The 18,571-nt window shown below is 42.2% G+C and overlaps 1 protein-coding gene and 2 long non-coding RNA genes across 3 annotated transcripts; 2 read left to right on the top strand and 1 right to left on the bottom strand.

The window, feature by feature from the left end:
• The first annotated feature begins 17 nt into the window (after positions 1 to 17).
• Positions 18 to 1,136, top strand: LOC116216994. The gene is made up of 3 exons (XR_004160816.1): positions 18 to 293; positions 609 to 698; positions 858 to 1,136. It is a non-coding gene; the product is annotated as an uncharacterized LOC116216994 (long non-coding RNA).
• A 108-nt stretch (positions 1,137 to 1,244) lies between these two features.
• Positions 1,245 to 2,962, bottom strand: MAGOH (mago homolog, exon junction complex subunit). Its single transcript, XM_003208846.4, has 5 exons — positions 2,814 to 2,962; positions 2,673 to 2,731; positions 2,498 to 2,608; positions 2,128 to 2,210; positions 1,245 to 1,505 (listed from the first exon to the last, which is right to left on the bottom strand). The coding sequence occupies exons 1-5, from the start codon at positions 2,899 to 2,901 to the stop codon at positions 1,406 to 1,408; spliced, it is 441 nt and encodes a 146-aa protein (XP_003208894.1). The 5' UTR covers positions 2,902 to 2,962; the 3' UTR covers positions 1,245 to 1,405.
• A 153-nt stretch (positions 2,963 to 3,115) lies between these two features.
• Positions 3,116 to 18,571, top strand: LOC116216993. The gene is made up of 4 exons (XR_004160815.1): positions 3,116 to 3,285; positions 3,757 to 3,815; positions 5,207 to 5,326; positions 17,284 to 18,571. It is a non-coding gene; the product is annotated as an uncharacterized LOC116216993 (long non-coding RNA).

The following is an 18,571-nucleotide window of genomic DNA, read 5'->3' on the forward strand; positions in this document are numbered from 1 at the left end:
GGAGCGCTGCGGGAAGGCAGAGGGTTGTCTAGCAAAGATCGTGGCCAGAGAAGGGAAAACCTGAGGGAGGGCTTGGGCAGAGGACTTAAAGTGTAAGATGAACTTCAGTAATTAGCACGCCGACACATAACCTGCTCTTTTGTATTTTGTAGGAAACAGCGTTTTTGGCTATACTGAGCAGAATGAAGGACTGCTTTACTGCTTCCTACTCAAATAACACGGATTTCAGCTTCAGAGGATTCGCCCAGATGCTTTGTAGTACCTTCAGTCACAGAGCTGATGTTGTGCCTCAGGTAAGGCACATAACAGCCCTTGTAGAATCATCATCTATTAGTAAACAAGTTGCTTTTCTTGAGCTCCGTCTAATATGCAGAAAAGCCTCTTAATTCACATTAAAACTTGGCTAAAGTTAAATTAAACCTGCCACACTACAAGAAAATTGCTGGTTAATCCGAATCCGGTTTTGATAAGATTCCCACTACAGCAGAAAAATCACTTGAAAGAAGCACAGTTTTAGTTAGTGTACCTTACGTATTGCAGAAGTCTTAAGCAAGTTTCACCATGGCTCAAAAGTTCTGCATCTTACACTGACTTTCTTTCATTTTCAGGCTTAACTGGGGAGTTAAAAGCAAGACAACCCACCTCCACTGTGAGGTGGGCACCAGCACACATCAGGCTGCCAGTTCAAGTTCACATTAGTAAGGAAAGCTATCCATCCACTTCCTATAGTGCTTACAAAACTTACCACTTTGAGATATGTGCTTGGTCCTCCTCCAAGCCTCTTAAGCAATGGTGTGCTAGTCTAGAAAAAGGTATGCTAATCTAGAACTTAACATGTTCTACACTTCTAATTTCAGCTCTTTCAAGGGAAGCTGCATGGGAGCATCTGTGAAGACCCTGGTTGGTCCCCACACAGTCTGTTGTCTACGTCTGTTCTAAAGGCAAGTGGGTACAGCAGGAGGTTGTTATATCTTGTGTCTTTGCTATAACCATGTGTCATGTGCAGATCCAGGGTTTGAGCTACTTTGATCAGGCCTTCCTAATGCAACAATTAGTAACAAAAGTTTATCTTGGCAGCTGACAGAAGTATATTTTCACAGAGCCACACTTAATTCTATCAACTGCCACTGCATAGAGAAGTGAAATATAACTTTGTGATACAACTGAAATGACATATCCTAAACGTACCATGATAAAAGAAGTGTTAGGAAGTCAGTTTATCACCAGAAATTTTAAATTAAAAATACTGATGTCAACAGTTTATTAAGACAGTCACTTTACAGTTTGTAAAAAAAATTCTAACATACATAAAAGCTTCGGGCCTGAAGAAGCAAGGAATTGAAAAAGCATCCCTCCCTGTCCCCCCATGTACAGACACTGCAGTACAAACTTCAGCTTGTTTGATTTAGATTGGCTTAATCTTGAAGTGTAGTCCAATAAGACTGAAGACTAGACACTTAAGGTCCTGGACCAGGTAGTAGAACACTCTCAAACCTTCTGGATCCCTGCAGTGCACAATAGAAGAAACAAAGGAAAAAGAAGATTTAAGTTATAAGAGCAGTTTTTAGAATTAAGTTTTTAGAATTGTGTGTGTATATGTATATGTGTGTGTATATATATATATATATATATATATATACACACAAAAAAAAGCCTATAGCAGGATTTTTCAGGGGTCATTGTTGATATAACATTAATTTATTCTTGTATTGATTGATAAACCTTAAAAACATGGAATGCAGAATGTTCTAAGTCTTGACAGGATGTGCATTTTTATCACTGCATAGTAGCATCACTTTGCTCTTACAAAACAAAATATCCAGCCTTTTCTGAAATACAGAAGTCCTGGTTCTGTTAGAAACATGGATGTACACAGGCCAGTGACAGTTTAGTTCAGACTGACTCTCTGAATGCATCTAACAGGTGTTCTTGTAGTAAGGTTAGCTGCTCAGTGAATTTGAAAATCTATCAAGCAATAACGTGAGGTTAATTATGTCACAACAGAGAGTACCTATGCTTCCAGGAGCTGATCAGTAGTTTGAAACCACATAAAGTACCTAATAATCAGTAGGTTCTAATATAGAAGGCTACATAAAGACAGCGGCAACACAAAAGCAGAGTACGTACTTGGATTGATTTACATCGATGAGCGAACCAATTTTTGACGTGGTAAAGGAGATGTGCTCGTCACCAATTACTATTTCAAGCTCCTGCAAAGCAAAAGATGATATCATGTCAGATTGCTGCACTGTGGCATTAGAAAAATTTAAGCACTGGGGTGACAACTTTTATTTATTGCAGGGTATGAATGCACCGCGCCTGTGACTCACATTAACTCTCACAGCTAAACTGCCATGTAGGGTTTGAATTAGCTCTTAATTGAATTAGCTCTCCTTCCTATACGTGGTGTTGGGTTGGCTAAGAAGTCCAATCACAGTTTTAATTAGTTGTATAAGAACCGTAAGAGCCCTCAGGGGAGCAGCAGCAGCACACCGACCTGGCGGCCCACCCTGTCCGGCGGGGGCCACAGCGCGTCGTCCTCTTTGGTGATCTCGCTGTCGTCGATAATCCGTTTCAGCTCCTCCATCACGCTCTTGTGCACGTAGGCCTGCAAGCGGCACCTCAGTATGACGGCGCCCGGACGGCCCGCGCCCCCCGCCGCGCCCCCTCACCTCTTTGCGGATCATCACGTCGTTCTTGTAGTTGCTGTTGTTGGCGTAGCGCAGCTTTCCTGCGGGAGGACCAGCGTTAAGGCCGCCGGGCCCGGCTGCACGCGGCACCAGAGCTCCCGCCCCGCCCGCCGCCCCGCTCACCGTCGGGCCTGAACTCGAACTCGAGGAACTCGTGCCCGAATTTCCCCTTGTGCCCCACGTAGTACCGCAGGTAGAAGTCGCTCGCCATGGTCCCGCCGCACCGCGCCGCACCGGCATGCACCGCGACGGCGCGCGCCGAATGCGTCACGGAGGGCGGGGCGGAACGAACCCAGCCTACCGCGCCCTCTCGCGCTCCTATTGGCTGCCTCCCGCGAGAACGAGCGGCCACGGTGACCGTTGCGCCCCCCTGCGGCAGAGAGGGCTGCTTTAGCTCCGCACATGAGGGCGGCGCCGGGCCGCCATATTGCCCGCGTCGGGATAGGGGTACCCCGACGTCACCGGGCACCCCGGCGGCACGAAGAGCTGCACGTGAGGGGTTCTGATGCCGCCCTCACGCCTTGCCCGACCTCTCCTGTAGTGTTCTGAACCTCCAGAGCCGATGGCGTGGTGGTGAACTGCTGGGAGGAAGGAGGTGGGCAGAGCCGTGGCTCAGTCAAATTTTTACAGGAATTTACACAGGCTAACATGTGGAAGCTTATTTCCAGTGATTCCTTTTGAGATACGTAAAGAGTTTGGCACGTTTAGACTGAAGTTAACTCTATGAATTGTCCTGTAGGTAGATCACACAGAATGCTGGTGCTACGTAAGCAATGACTTGTGTCCATATAGGTTTCAAGTTCTTCAGTTAGAAATTAGATAAGTGCTTTATTCTATTTGTGTATGTCTGTGGAATCTGATTTTGTTATATGGATCTGCTAAACTGTTCAAGGGTTCCCCAGCTGGCAGAGAGCAAAGGTATTTACTTAACCTTTAGCCTTTCTGTAACCTTTCCTTAAGGGAGGACTGTGTCCACAAGAAGTCTGTATGTCTGAAATAGTCAAAGGGATTGGTCATTTTGCCATGCCCACATGATATAAGAAGCTATTTATTTGTCCATCTTCAGGTTGCACATGTTGTGTTCCAGTATATGAAACTGTTGCAGAAAATGAGCCCAGATAAAAGGTAAGTCTTTAATCCAGTTCTTTATCATAAGAGCGGTAGAAAGAAGATAAGATTGTAACCTTGTACATGGCTATCCTATTCCACTTACTCAAGTGCTAAGGAACACCCCTATCCTCGTGCCCTCTCTCAACCATGGCTTTCACCTTCTGTGTTCTGCTGGATGTCAGCTTCCACTGTTTCTGAACTTTTGTCAGACAAAAGGGAGCAGATTAAATAAATTAGTCTTAAAAGTTTAAAGAAAGGAGAGTTGCTATCAAAACTCGCTTTGATTTAAAAAAAAAAATGAAAAGAAGCATCTTAGGCAAGAAGTTTGAAACACAGCAGTGGAATGAAGAGGTACCTCCAATGACTTTGGATAGTCTGAGGACAGTATATTTGCAGCTGGCATAACTGCATCTATTTTTCTGTATTTTGATAGCATTTCATGTTATAATTCCCTTAGAAACCACCAGACCAGGCTGCCCAGAGCCTTATTCAGCCTGGCCTTGAATGCCTCCAAGGATGGGGCATCCACAACCTCCTTGGGCAACCTGTTCCGGTGTGTCACCACCCTCTGTGTGGAAAAACTTCCTCCTGATATCTAACCTAAACCTCCCCTGTCTCAGTTTAAAACCATTCCCCCTTGTCCTATCACTATCTACCCTCATAAACAGTTGTTCTCCCTTCTGTTTATACATGCTCCTTTCAAATATTGGAAGGCCACAGTGAGGTCCCCCCAGAGCCTTCTCCCCTCATGTGCTTCATAGACATGGAGCAGTACTGGGCAGTTGTATGGGCCTATGACTTAAGGTTAAATCCAGACTTGTATCTTCCAGAAGAAAATAAATAGGTGAGACATCAGTGCCTGATTGAATGCTGTCATTGCCTTTTTCCCTATTTTGTTCTGCATGAGAATAGGCAATAAATTAAAAATGATCTGTGCATTTTCATGTTTTTCCTACTTTAGAAAGATATTTATTTGTGTTAATTTGGTAAAGGTTTCTACACATTTTAATTTTGTATCAAATTCTAACTGGCATTGTTTCTTTGCTGTATTTTTAAGGCAGACTGAAATAAAAAAGTCCAAATGCATTCAGAATAACCTGTAAGTGGCTGGAGAAATCTGACTTTTGTTTATTGGTTCTGACTAGCTGCACTGTTTTAGAAAGATAGTGCAACCAGAAATGCTATTTTGAATAATAGTCCACTTGCTCTTTGCTTAAAGATTGGCACATGGGTCAGAGTTTTGATGTGGAACTAAATTAGCTATTTTTGTGTCTAAAGAGCTGCGTACAACTTAATATACTAAAGGGATGTAAAAGAAGAAGAGAGGAGCAAATTGTTTTAGAAAACAGCATACTTGGATGGCAGATCTGAAGTGTAACAAGCTGCATGTTGTGTTTCTGTGTCAGGCACTGATTTCTCCCTGAAGACACCTGATTTCCTAGAGACAGCTTATCCAGTAAAAGGTGTGAGTACAGCACAGCGATGCATGTGGTACAAGAAGGACAATAAATTCCAGAAACCTGAAGGTAATGAGCATATTAACTAATGTGCAAAACAAGGCTTTCTCTGGGTTCCCATTAACACTGTACACTGTATGTTTGTTTATTTTGTACGTAGATTGCTTGTTATACCAAATAGCTTTCTCTAGGATGTGTTTGTGGAGAGAGATGTTAGTGCAGAATTACAGTGGTATCATTTTTTAGCTAGTTGTATCCCAGCCTTAACTGCTTTTGCTCTCTAAGTCCCTAGGTCAAATATCCACTGCTGTTACAACAGCAGGGTTGTGGGTTGCTGATCTGTGTGGTCTTGGGCTCAGCTTTCAGGGTGATTGTACAGATCACTGATAGTACCTACACAAGCTCCCTTGCTGAGGTTTAGAAAGGTGTGCACGTTTTTTCCTCTATGGCTGCATAAAACTCTGTACTGTATATTGGATTTTGGAAGAAGAAAAGAGCTTAAATGCTTGCCTAAGCACTTTGTATCCTGCAGTGGAATAAAAAAAGGTCAGGCAATAACTCATGTTCAGAAGGAAGACTTTAGATACAATGGAATAGGTTTATTTAATACTAATGAAAAGGTCATGTCTTTTGTTTTTTATTCTCACAGAAATTGATTTTGTAAAGTTGAAGTTGTTTTTTTTTTACAGCTTTTTTTCTATGGCTCTTCTATTCCAGTGTTTGAGAAAAGGTCATCTTCTTAGTGGACACTTGGTATTATATGGTCTATTAAATCTGTGTTATTTCTGTTGACACTATTGTGGTGGTGTTCTTTTTTTTTTCTTTGGATCTCTCTTTCCTTTTTTTTTCCTCCTAACTTTGCTTTTCCCAGGCAACCCAATTCCAATTGGGTGTTTGTCACACAGTCTAGTATTTCAGAGGTGTTTGAATCTGATTAATTGCTCAATTTGAGTTGTAGAAACTCGAACTCAAGGAAGTAAAGGTTGGGGGCAGCTTGGGTTGTAGTGATCATGAGACGGTGGAGTTCAAGATCCTGAGTGGAAGAAGCAAAGCAATAAGTAGGATTGCTACCCTGGACTTTAGGAGAGCCAGCTTCGATCTCTTCTGGGACCTACTTGGAGCTATCCCGTGGGCTCGGGTGTTAGAAGGTAAGGGGGCCTCTGAGAGCTGGTCAGCATTTAAACAGCTCTTCTTCCAAGCTCAGGATCGGTGCGTCCCTGTGAGCAAGAAATCAGGAAAAGGTGGCAGGAGACCTGTGTGGATGAGCGAAGAGCTCATGCGCAAGCTCAAAGGAAAGAAGAAGGTCCATGAAATGTGGAAAAAGGGTCTGACCACTTGGGAAGAATATAGGAATGTAGTCAGGGCCTGCAGGGATGCAACGAGGAAGGCTAAAGCCCTCCTGGAATTGAATCTGGCTACAGTAATAAAGGATAATAAAAAAGGCTTCTTCAAGTATGTTAACAGCAAAAGGAAAACTAGAGAGAATGTGGGCCCCTTACTAAGTGAGGAGGGGTTTCTCATAACGGGGGATGCTGAGAAGGCAGAGATACTGAATGCCTTCTTTACTTCCGTCTTCAGTGAAAAGGCTCTCCCTCAGGTTTCCCACACCCTGGAGGTTAGTGAGAGGGTTTGGGGAATGGGAGACTTCCCTTTAGTCAGGAAAGAGGATGTGCGTGAGCGCATAGGCAGTACTAAGGTCCACAAGTCCATGGGACCTGATGGGGTGCATCCACGTGTGCTGAGGGAGCTGGCGGAGGTCATTGCCGAACCGCTCTCCATCATTTTTGAGAGGTCTTGGATAACAGGGGAGGTCCCTGAAGTCTGGAGGATAGCCAATGTCACTCCGGTCTTCAAAAAGGGCAAGAAGGAAGATCCGGGCAAGAAGGAGATCCTGTCAGCCTCACCTCTGTCCCTGGAAAGGTGATGGAACAGCTTGTGCTGGATACCATCTCCAGACAACTGGGAGAAAAGGAGGTTATCAGGAGTAGTCAGCATGGGTTCACCAAGGGGAGGTCGTGCTCGACCAACTTGGTGGCCTTCTATGATGCTGTCACATGCTGGGTGGATGGGGGAAGAGCGGTAGATGTAACCTACCTTGATTTTAGAAAGGCATTTGATACTGTCTCCCACGACATCCTTATAACAAAGCTGAGGAAGTGTGGGATAGACGAGTGGACAGTGAGGTGGGTTGAGAACTGGCTGACTGGCAGAGCGCAGAGGGTTATTGTTGGTGGTGCAGAGTCTGGCTGGAGACCTGTAACCAGTGGTGTCCCCCAGGGGTCTGTGCTGGGTCCGGTCTTGTTCAACATCTTCATCAATGACCTTGATGAGGGGATAGTGGCCACCCTCAGCAAGTTTGCTGATGATACGAAGTTGGGAGGATTGGCTGACACGCCTGAAGTCTGTGCTGCCATTCAGTGAGACCTGGACAGGCTGGAGAGCTGGGCAGTAAGAAACCGGATGAGGTTCAACAAAAGCAAGTGTAGGGTCTTACACCTAGGGAGGAATAATTGCATGCACCAATACAGGCTGGGGGATGAGCTGCTGGAGAGGAGCTCTGCAGAGAGGGACCTGGGCGTCCTGGTGGACGACAGGTTGGCCATGAGCCATGCAGTGTGCCCTCGTGGCCAAAAAGGCCAATGGCATTCTGGGGTGCATTAAGAAGAGCGTGTCCAGCAGGTCGAGGGAGGTGATCCTCCCCCTCTACTCTGCCCTGGTAAGGCCTCATCTGGAGTACTGTGTCCAGTTCTGGGCTCCCCAGTACAAAAAAGACAGGGATCTCTTGGAAAGAGTCCAGCGGAGGGCCACAAAGATGGTGAAGGGCCTGAAGCATCTCCCCTATGAAGAAAGGCTAAGTGAACTGGGTCTGTTTAGCCTTGAGAAAAGAAGACTGAGAGGGGACCTGATCCAGGTTTATAAATATCTGAGGTGTGGCGGCCATAGCGGTGAGGCCAGTCTCTTTTCAGTGGTACGTGGAGACAGGACGAGGGGAAACGGACATCAGCTGCAGCATAGGAAGTTTCGCACGAATGTGCGTAAGAACTTCTTCACGGTGAGGTGACGGAGCACTGGAACAGGCTGCCCAGGGAGGTTGTGGAGTCTCCTTCTCTGGAGATATTCAAGTCTCGCCTGGACGCCTACCTGTGCGACCTGGTGTAGGGAACCTGCTTTGGCAGAGGGGTTGGTCTCGATGATCTCTAGAGGTCCCTTCCAACCCCTACAATTCTGTGATTCTGTAAACTGGAGTTTGAACTGATGGCTGGGGAGTATGGTTTGGTTGTTAGAGTGAATGGATGCAATCATAAGCTACTTGGAAGTCCTACCATCACCCTCAGTAAAGCTCAACAAAACATATGTTGAGCACTGTTTTCTACATTAGTCAGAGGCCTAGAATGCTTAGGTTTATGTTGGAATTCATTAATTCATAGTTCTGTCTGGTTTTAAAGTCTACAGAAGGGTTAGGGTTTTGCATATAATAAAGAAACGTGCTGGGACAGCTCACTTCTTGTTTCTGCCTGTTTCTACTTAATACAGCTGTTTAAAAAGTGCTTTCTTAATTGCTACTCTATTTTGAAATAGGTGGTAACTGCCAGAGGCACACCTCATTGGACTATCTAGCATCACCTGTCTGTGCCATTGACACAGACTGATCTCCACCAGCTGGTGGTGTGAAAACAGTTGCAAATGTAACCACTGATGAACTGCTTCTTATTAGACCAGTAAAATAGTAGTATGTGTGTAAAATGGATAAGGTTTTGATAGTGTGGGAGCCTAGCTAGTTATGATGTTGTTATGCTGTCAGAGGATCTCAGCTAGAGGCCAAGGACCTGCCTTATCTGTGAACTTGTGCAGCTGTGAAGAACTCAGGTTACCAACTACAGGTCTGCTCTCAGTTCCCAAATTGCCAGGTTTTGTTTCCAGAAGCTTTTGAGCCACCCCAAAAGTGGCTTCTTGAGAGAAAAGCCAAACTGTCAGAGTGACTACTGCAACTAATTATTTGGTTAAGTTATTAGGAGGAAGTTATTAGGAACTATTGGAGCAAAATTTAGATCTGAAGCCAAAGAAAGCAAATAAAATAGGACTAGAAATGCTTAAATACCTGGATTTATGTACATACTTACGTATATACTTGGTATAGCTTTCTGTCATCTCTGGGATTCTGGATGCATTCTGACTGTGGGACAGGGCTGAAGGGAACTAAAGGAGCAGGATGAATTCTCATCCCTTTGTAACATTTCCTTTGGAAACTAGAGGTGAGCAAGACATTTGGGCACTCTGAGAGATATTGTAAAAGAGAATTTCATAGTCTAGATTTATTGCATCAGTATGGTTAGGTCATTTCTTTCTTTGTGGGTCCCAGCTTTCAAGTAAAGAATATTTATTGCCATTTTGTTGTTATTATAAGTTTAATTTCTTAATGTTAAGAAAGTAAGAGGTAGCTATGCAACAGTTGTAGGTACTCTTGCTAAAAAACATTTAGTAGAATTGTTGCCTGACTCATGCAATAACTGTGATATGTCCTAGTAGTAGATTATCCATTTTTAAGTGCTGATTATTCAAGATCTTGCTGTTTTTTACACAGAAATAATTTGTTGCCTTTAAAAAAACATAACAGATTTAAACACTATTTTTGTAAGCTCTGGTTTGTCTTCTATTTTGTTGATGTTGGAAAGAAACAAGCTGTTGTCCTTATTGTACAGATGGATAAGGAGTAGTACTTTCTCTACAGCTGCTGCTTCAGCTCATCATTGACTGTTTGTCTGACTTCAGTTTTACTCCAGCAGCATTTGAGATAATTAGGGAGGAACTGAAAAAGACTTATTTCAATGTGCTCATCAGATTGGAGGTGCTAGCACAGTGAGTGTCTGCAGGAAAGGCTTAATTTTAAGGCGCTGGTAGAAATGAAGACAATCATCTTTGTTCTTCCTGTCTTGTCATAGTGTAACATGGTGGCTTGAGGAGCCTCCCTTTTCATCAGAAATTTACCATGCACTTCTTTGCATGCTGAACATAGTGAATGCCAGCTCAGTAATTATATGTGAGTTCAATTCTCAAACTGCCAAATATTTTTGCTTTATACTGAGTAACAGAACTAACGATCGGGTGCCAAAGCTGTCATGAATTCAAGTATTAAAATAGTTATCCTGTATGTATTTTTTCTTAGTTACTTGCATTTCTTCTCTCAGCAGCACCTGTATGCGTACTGTGAGGTTAAAATTTGCTCTTAGAAGATTAACAAATCTTCTGAATAAGTGTCAGCTGTGTCAATCCCCTCCTACAGCTCACATCCAGCTGCTTTCGTTTCTTTCTAATTGCCAGTGGTCTCACTCACATGTCATGCTCTTTCTTTATTAGTCCTCCTCTCAGTCTCTCTGGAAGGATGTGTTATTTTTGAGTGTCATTTAGACTACTTTTGTTAGTTTCTTAAAAAATAAAGATGAGAAGGAGAGATACTCAATGCCTGCTGCTGCACAGATAGGGGTAAGTAGATGAAATTAACATTACATAAGATTGGTGTTAACCAACAAAATTTGATTTGGAAAGGTTAGCTTACTTGAGTTACGACTTCTTCACAGCTGAAAAGAGCAAGAGATGCCTGGAATCTTTTTCAGCAGATCAGTGGAAACCACCTTGCTTAATCTTTTGAGGAAAAGACAGTAGCCTGTAATGGGTGAATATGGTCTGATCCTTGATGCTCTTTGGATTTGATGATGCAGATATTCTGATAAGCCTGATGTGTTGATTTTTCTTAAAGGAGAAAACATTAATCAAAATGGGGCTGCACCTTTCTGATCTGCAGAAGCAGCCAGAGATGCTCCATTTCACTACTACTTGTTGTGAATGTAGAGCATGCACTAGAAAGGAGGTGTTAAATGAGAGCTAATGGTATTTTCTAGGCTATGTATCACTAACAGCTGTCAGTGCTTTTGTAAAATTAATTTGTATATTATATTGTCTCTGTTAGGAGTTTGCTTTGAATCGACTAACTGACATTCAAAAGTTTCTAAGCCTGTAGATTAAAAGGCTCTGCTTCAGGATTTAGGGTTAAACTGAACCTTGTATGGGCTGCTGTGTGGGTAGCAGTGTGTAGCTCCCTCAGGAAAAGGAGGTAACTGTCAAGTAATTGCATAAGCCATTATGAAGTTTACTGAAAGTTCCACTGTGTATTTAAAAAAACTAACTCCTGCAAAATGACAATCCTATGCTGCCTTCTCTGAAAACTCAGCATATTGGAAGATGAATTGTGGTTGTCCTCTCTTGTATTATTTTTGCTCAATACAACTTCTCAGCAGCACGTCATCGTTTCTGAATTGTTGGCTTTTTGTTTTCCAATATTTCTGCTCTGAAATAAATTTATTTTTTTATTGCAATGAGGCTTGCCAGGGCATTGCAATGAGGGAGTGTATGGGGCTGCTGAATCACTGCCTGAGCCTCTGATTGATCACCTGTGGTAAGCAATGAGTCAGCCACAGCAGCACAGGTGAAGGCAACTCACCTGTGCTGCTAGAAGGGGTGGAGCCTGGCTGCACCTCTCCTACACCCATTTAAGAGCTGACTGCAGTGGGGAAGGATCTCTTCTGGAGATGCACTCCACCAGAGTCAATCATGGAGCTCAGGATAGGGTGAGTGTCCTTTTTTCCTACTCTAGTATAATAGTTACATCAGCCAAACTCCTGGATATACTATATCATCTGTATATTCATTGATTGTACAGGGAGTTAAGAAGGCAGGCAGTTTTGAGCATGTTCTCAATAGAATCTCAGTCTGCAGCTGCAATCTGGATCAGGCTTGCGCAATCATACTGAAGGCTGCTGAAGAATAGAACTTTGCCCTGTCCCCATTAAGCATCACCTGTGTGTGTTTTAGGCTCTGTAGAGGCAAGTCTGTAACTGCATATTACTGCCACCTGTGCTGCTGCTTTCAGCTGCTGTGATCAGACTCATAACAGCTAAGCTTTCAAATAAAACACCAGCAAATAAGCAATGAAGTGTTTATAGAATAATATTGGGCAGTTGGAGGCCTGTTCCAGTGCTGCTGGAAAATCCTAGATGACTTTATTCCATATCTATGAGTACAGAGATAATAATTTAGATATTGAAGGGGACTTTCACTTAATATTTTTAAAGCTACATGGTGCCATTTAGAAAATGGAATTTGTCAAAGTGTGTGATGTGTGCCTTTTAACTTGTAGTAATGCGGGCATCAAGGTCTTTTTCTGCATCATTTGATTTGATACACACTTCCTGTTGTCTTCCACTGATGGTAGGATCGAGTTAAGACCCTTTGGCCTTTTAGAAGCCACCAGTTGATAAATTTACCCAATGAGAAGTTACTGCAAAGTTTAAATCATTCTGTTTTTGTTGAAATTTAGCTGATTTCTGCTCACAGCCTTTTGACTTGTTGCAGCTTTTTCTGCTAAATGGAAGAACGTTCTAGTATAGGAATCCTCTAATGTAGCAAAGTATCTGCCAACTTTTCCCTGAAGCCAATGCTCAGTTCACAGTTCAGCTTGTGAGAGGAGGGAGAGAGCTTTCTGTGTAAAGTATTCATTTATTTTTTATACCATTAGCGTTTTTCCTAGGTCTCTGCTAAAAGTTCAATTTTTTTAGTGCCCTCTCTGAATTATCCACTCAACACAGTATTTCTGTGATGATCTTTGCAGAGATGGAACTTCTTAATCCTATGCATGATCTTACTGAAGTTCAAGATCTCTTGGTTTATCAACCCCTTTGTTTCATTTTGGTAATCGTAGATTGCTTTGATTTCTCTTGGGGCTGCTCTCAGTTATGTCTGAGTAAAATCAACCAGAATTTTGAAAAGAATTTCTGAATTAAAATGGATTTTCTTTTTTTTAATAGAGATCTGCATCATGTAATTTTGGAGCATGGCCTGTGGTCTGTGATAGATAAATATCAGAGATTAATGGAGGGAATTTCTGCAGTCTTTACTATCTTTTTGTTCAGGCTTTCAAGTCACAGCTGTTTGTGGAGGGCTTAGCAGGCAGAAATCTAATGTGGGAGGCAAGCATTAAGCTTAATAATTTGGGTGGGCTCTTTGTTTGCCTTTAGTAAAAGAGCTGTTTAACCACTTTGAACATAATTACAGAAAATGTTATTGCTAAGCACTTTGCCAGCCCTATTTTCCAGTGGTGTTTTGGCAGATTCAGATGGCAGAAAAGTGCCAGTGTATCTAGGATGCTTACAAGAGAGGTTCCTCCTCTTGCTTTTTTTCTGTCTGGTCCTCTGCTTAAATTGAGCTAAACTACCTGCATCTTCCATGGGTTCTTCTCTTTCTCCCACGTTATGATTGAATGAGGCTGCAAATGCCCAAGCTATAAATTATATTGGAGAATTGTTTCTTTATTTTTTCCTTTCTTCTTCCCCACCCTCACAAAGTAGAATAGGGCAGAACTTCTTGTCACCTCCCAGAGCCTTGGGAATTGGCTGGCAAGGAGATTTCTGACAAGGGCACTGGAATATGGCAGTTGAACCCTTCCTGAATTTTGTGGTGTACGTAGGGATGAATAATTCTCTTTGCTGGAGCTAAGCTGACTTTATTTTTTCCTAGGAAGCAAAGAGTGTGCATTATGTTATTGTGTGAGTATCTTGCACAGTTCCCCTTCAATTACATTCTTCCTGGTGAAATGAATTGAAATTGATTGAAGACGTTTAAGTACATGACTTTGCTCAAGAAAGCTTCTGGTTCTTCTGTTAATTTAAATAACAATGAGTTTTAAAGGAGGGGGACCACAGCAGCACTTGATTGTGAAGAGTGCTTTGTTGTTTCTTGGCTGAGATGTGAGTGGGTGTTTGACGCTTGGCTGTGTATTAGCAGGGAGCGTGAGATTGGAGTTGTTTGTATGATCTGTGGTAGTCTGTTGTGCAGCTGCAGTTCCGACTAAGCAATGCAGAACTGGTCTGCGAGGCTGCTGTGCAGGGAGGGTGAACTGGATGATAACACAGATGCTGTGCACAACACCTACTAAATCCTTGATGCAGCTGCAGCCTATGTTATTTTGTGATTATTTCCAATATGGATATTTTGCTTTTTCAATCCCATCCACTTCACTTGTGGTATTGTCACATTCCTTCCCCTTTTTCCCCACCTCTGTTAATTCAGGGTAGTCTTTCTGTGCAGTGGATACCAAAAGCAAGCCTGCTTTCCACATTGAAGACAAAATGGAAAACTAGAAATCATTGGTTTGTTGTTTTGTGTGTGACTTACTGTGTAGGTAATGCTGGAGTTGATGCAGGGTGGGATCATCCCTGGCTGCAGGGCCTGAAATAGTTTGAGTGTGGTAAAACATCTGCTGTTCTGAACAGCAGTGCATCTTGAATAAACATGAGCTGTATTTCAGATGCACGTGGAGGAGCCTTGTTTCAGTTCCCTGTGAACTAAAGAAACACTTGCATGTTCTCTATTGGAATGTGTAACTCCCATTGACTGGTTTTGTTTGTTTGTTTCCTGATCCTAGTCCCCTATACCTCACTGATACCAGAAATGGGATCTCTTGCCAACCCCTGTAATAGTGTAGCTGAAAGCACATGGTGATGCACTGTAATCAAGGACACCATTCTGTCTTCTGTGCTTCTGTCACAGTGTCTCAGTTATTTATCCAGGTCTGCAGGTGGGGCCATGTCCTGTCTTTGCACTGGGATGTGTTCATGTCTGTGTCTATCTATTATTTAGAGTCTAGTGTTCATGGTTTGAAGACTTTTCTTCCAGTGTGTTAGTGCCTTTATATATAGAAACTATATAAGGATTGCTTCTGTAAACTGATAGCACAACTGAAGGAGAAAAAAAACCAATGTTCTGCATTTAGTGGTTGTTCAGCTAAAAGTAGTGATTCTGAAAGTCATCGGTGCTGATTTGTAGCTGTGTCCTGGACTGGCAGTGATAGGTAAGGCAGAGGAACAACCTTAATGGTCCCTGTCCCTGCCCTGTGTTTTTCTCTCCTTGTCTGCAAAGTAGGCATTCACAGTGACAGTCTGTCAGTGGTTTTTATTGAATAGTTCTTAAATGACCAAAAGAAGAAAAAAAGTGTTTTAGACCTCATTTATAAATGTCACTTCTTACCATGCTGGTTTGGAGTGCACATCTGCTTAACCTCAACGTGGCAAAAACATTTGAGATGTAATCTTTCCTGCAAAAAGACCAACACTCATTTATGAGAGATCCAAACTGTGCATTTTATTTTTTCTTCTTTTGGATTCAACAGTGATATTTGTGAACTGCAAGCGCCTACAACAGTTTCAGTTAGATTAATGACAGCCAAACTTGGACCATATGTGTTCTTGCACCAAATTTGCAGGAATTCTTAGAATATAATTATCTGGGCCTGTTATTAAAATGTTTAATGAAGACGTGAGTTCATTTTTCATGCTGCAAAGATTAAAGCATAGAGGAAGGACAGTGTGTAATTGCCTGGTGTTGCTCTGCGTGGAACCAGAGCTTGCTCTGATGTCCATGCACTGCTCTGTTCACTTGGACAATGTTAAGCCTCAGTGATTGTGTTTTCTAAAGAAATTTCCATGTAGTCTGTAGAAAATAAGATAATTTAAACAGGAAGGGAAGCAAATACAAGAAATTACTCACCTGATTATTGTGTTGTATTGGAACAGTCTGTTCTATCTACTCTAATTTCTGACAGTAGCTAGTAATGGATGCTGAGGAAAAGATGAGGACAGAGTGTATGTGGTTACCTCTGCTGTGTGCCCAGCTTTCAGCTTCTTGAGCTGAGGGTCCAGAAAGTGCAGCTGAAATGCTGTTTTGAGTCACAGACAGCCCTGTACTCACAGGACAGTGCTGCAGGGGTGCCACAGTTTAGTTATGCATTCCATTAATAATTTTTCATGTATTTTGAACCTGCTATCTGATTAAATGTTACTGCATGCTTTCCAGTTCTGGTACTAAGGGAAATGGGGAATAATTAACGGTGCAAATAAAGCACTAGGGAATAATGATTTTATGCATAGGTGTTACATAGCATATCCTTTCAATTTTGTTTCCCCTTGCCACTGAGTTGAAGCTTTGAAAAGATGCACGAGCTCTTTTGATTAACCCTTGTTGATCTTCTCAGTACCTTTTTTAGTTGCACTTGGCTTTAAGATGGGAAGATCAAGGTTGCGTTGGAAATTTAAAAATCCATGTTTATCATGAGTTTCCTGTAAAGCACCAGATTCTCTTAACCTCATCTGCTCTCTTGTGGAGCTGACGTTTGAAAAAGTTATTGTCACTTCTTTACCACTTTTATTACCAGTGCTGGCGTTAGCATCAAATCTGTCAGTTCATTATATTCGGATTTTAAATGTGATGCACACATCAGACTGCTGATAATAATTGAGTGTACATTTCCAATCACTTGTCAGACTTTCGTTATTAGTGGCTTAGATTTAGCTTAAGAGAATTCCTGTCATCAAACCTTGTATGTAAGCTTTAATTGGCAAGGACTATGTATCCTCTGAGCATTACTGCAGAGTGTTCTCTTTGCTCAGACCTTACACATTTGTGTGCCTTATTAGCAATTAGTTCAGGGGCTTTTCTTGAACATTTGGTCATAAGGTTTTCCATTCTCCTTACTGTGCAATGGTTTAAAATAAATAAATGTATGTGCTTTCAGCTGTGTTCCAGAGGGGGAATAAATACATGAAAATAAATTACTAATTAATTCCTTGTCCGGGATAGAAATCCTGAATGTGATTTACTCAGTGAGTTGGTAGGGAAGTTCCCTGTTGGAGACCTGTGTTCTAGGGTGAAGCTCCATCCTTGTGTGAAGAACTTCTTAAAGACCATCTTTATGTGCTGTGGAATGCAGTGTTTCCATTGTAGGAGCTTTTTGCTATATTGATGGTGAGTGGGTGTATTTAGGAGTGGGAAATCCCTTTACCTCACAAAGCAGAGTTTATATTGCATTTTAACCAGCTTCAGGCTGCTTGTTATGTATGCCTTCCACCCTGTAACAGCCTTATATTTCTTTTCCCAAGTCTTGCTCCTGAAAGGACTGCGTATTTTTTTTCTGTTATCAGGTCCTGATGTGCTAGCTGAGAAATGCCCAGGAAATGATCGGTTGCCAGATGTTGCAGAAACACAGCTTCAAAGTTGAAACCTCTGCTATTGTCATCAGGATAATCCACAACGAATGTCAAACTTTGTATGAAGCTGGCACTGCAGGACTTGTGGATACCTTTGTTAACCTGTGTGCTGTTCCCAGGGCATCCAAAGCAACTGCAGCTGCCTCTGAAGCGTTCCTGTTGTAGCTGTTTGGGCACCAGGACCAGCAAAGTAAGTGAGTGTGTTTAGTTAATAACTGCTTTGAGTTGGCCAGTGTGTTAATGTGCAAATGGACTGTGGTATCCCTCTGAATGGTGAGTCATGACCTGTATATATAAATATATAGTTAAGACAGCTGTTAGAGGAGGCATAGCTTAGTGCCACAGGTTTGGGACTCTTGTAAGAGGCTGTGTCATTTTTCTTATGTCTTATCTGTGTGGACATAAAATTCATACAGAATCATAGAAGCGTTGGGCAGGAAGGGACCTTAAAACCTGTTCTGGTTCCAACCTGGCCTGGGCTGGCTGCCACCCAATAGATCAGACGGGGAGCACTCCGTTTTTTCTGGGAATTATTTCTATTTGCTACTGTATTACTCTCCTAACGTGTTTAATTGAAATATTTTAATGGAATGACTTAGAAGTTACTTTCAAGATACACACTGCTTCTGAAGGCTTAAGCAGTACATAGAATGACTTAGGATGGAAGGGACTTTCCAAGTTTCAGCCCCCCGCTGAACAAAACAGTCTGCTTACTTAAAGCTGGCCATAACTTGTCTTTGTGATTCCTATTATGGTGGTGTAGCTGCTAAAGATGGTGAAATTCCAAAGAGGACAGCCAAAGTATGCCAACAGGCCCCTAAGCCCCTCAGTTTTAACACTCAAGAGCTAAGGAAAAGACAGACCAAAATGCAATACAGGACCAGTTCTAAGAGACAGCATTTTAAGTACTAAAATGTAATTAGTTCAGTAGGCGCAGATAAAAAAAAAATTTAATCTTTCTATAGAAACAGTGCACTGTTTTACAAACGTATTCATTTGGTTTTCAGTAATCCTTATTCATGTAAGTACAGCACGTGTTACACAGCAGATCCCTCCCCACCCTCCCTGGTCCTTTTGTCCATACCAAAAACTGAAACACAAAAGGCACCAAGCAAGAACTTACTTGAACAGAACTTCAACATGACAAGACGGATCAGAAGTGTTTACAATGTTAAATATCATCCTAACATCCTGACCTGTTATTTAAAATAATTTCTTTAAA

This window comes from Meleagris gallopavo, chromosome 10 (genome assembly GCF_000146605.3).
Source record: "Meleagris gallopavo isolate NT-WF06-2002-E0010 breed Aviagen turkey brand Nicholas breeding stock chromosome 10, Turkey_5.1, whole genome shotgun sequence".
NCBI lineage: Eukaryota > Metazoa > Chordata > Aves > Galliformes > Phasianidae > Meleagris > Meleagris gallopavo.

What these genes read in the sequence shown, in the direction of transcription:
- MAGOH (XM_003208846.4), bottom strand. Translation starts at nt 2,901, where the DNA reads ATGGCGAGCGACTTCTACCTGCGGTACTACGTGGGGCACAAGGGGAAA. An exon ending in GTTCGAGTTCAGGCCCGACG is followed by an intron (nt 2,732 to 2,813) that starts GTGAGCGGGGCG and finishes GTCCTCCCGCAG; the next exon opens with GAAAGCTGCGCTACGCCAAC. An exon ending in CGGACAGGGTGGGCCGCCAG is followed by an intron (nt 2,211 to 2,497) that starts GTCGGTGTGCTG and finishes TTTGCTTTGCAG; the next exon opens with GAGCTTGAAATAGTAATTGG.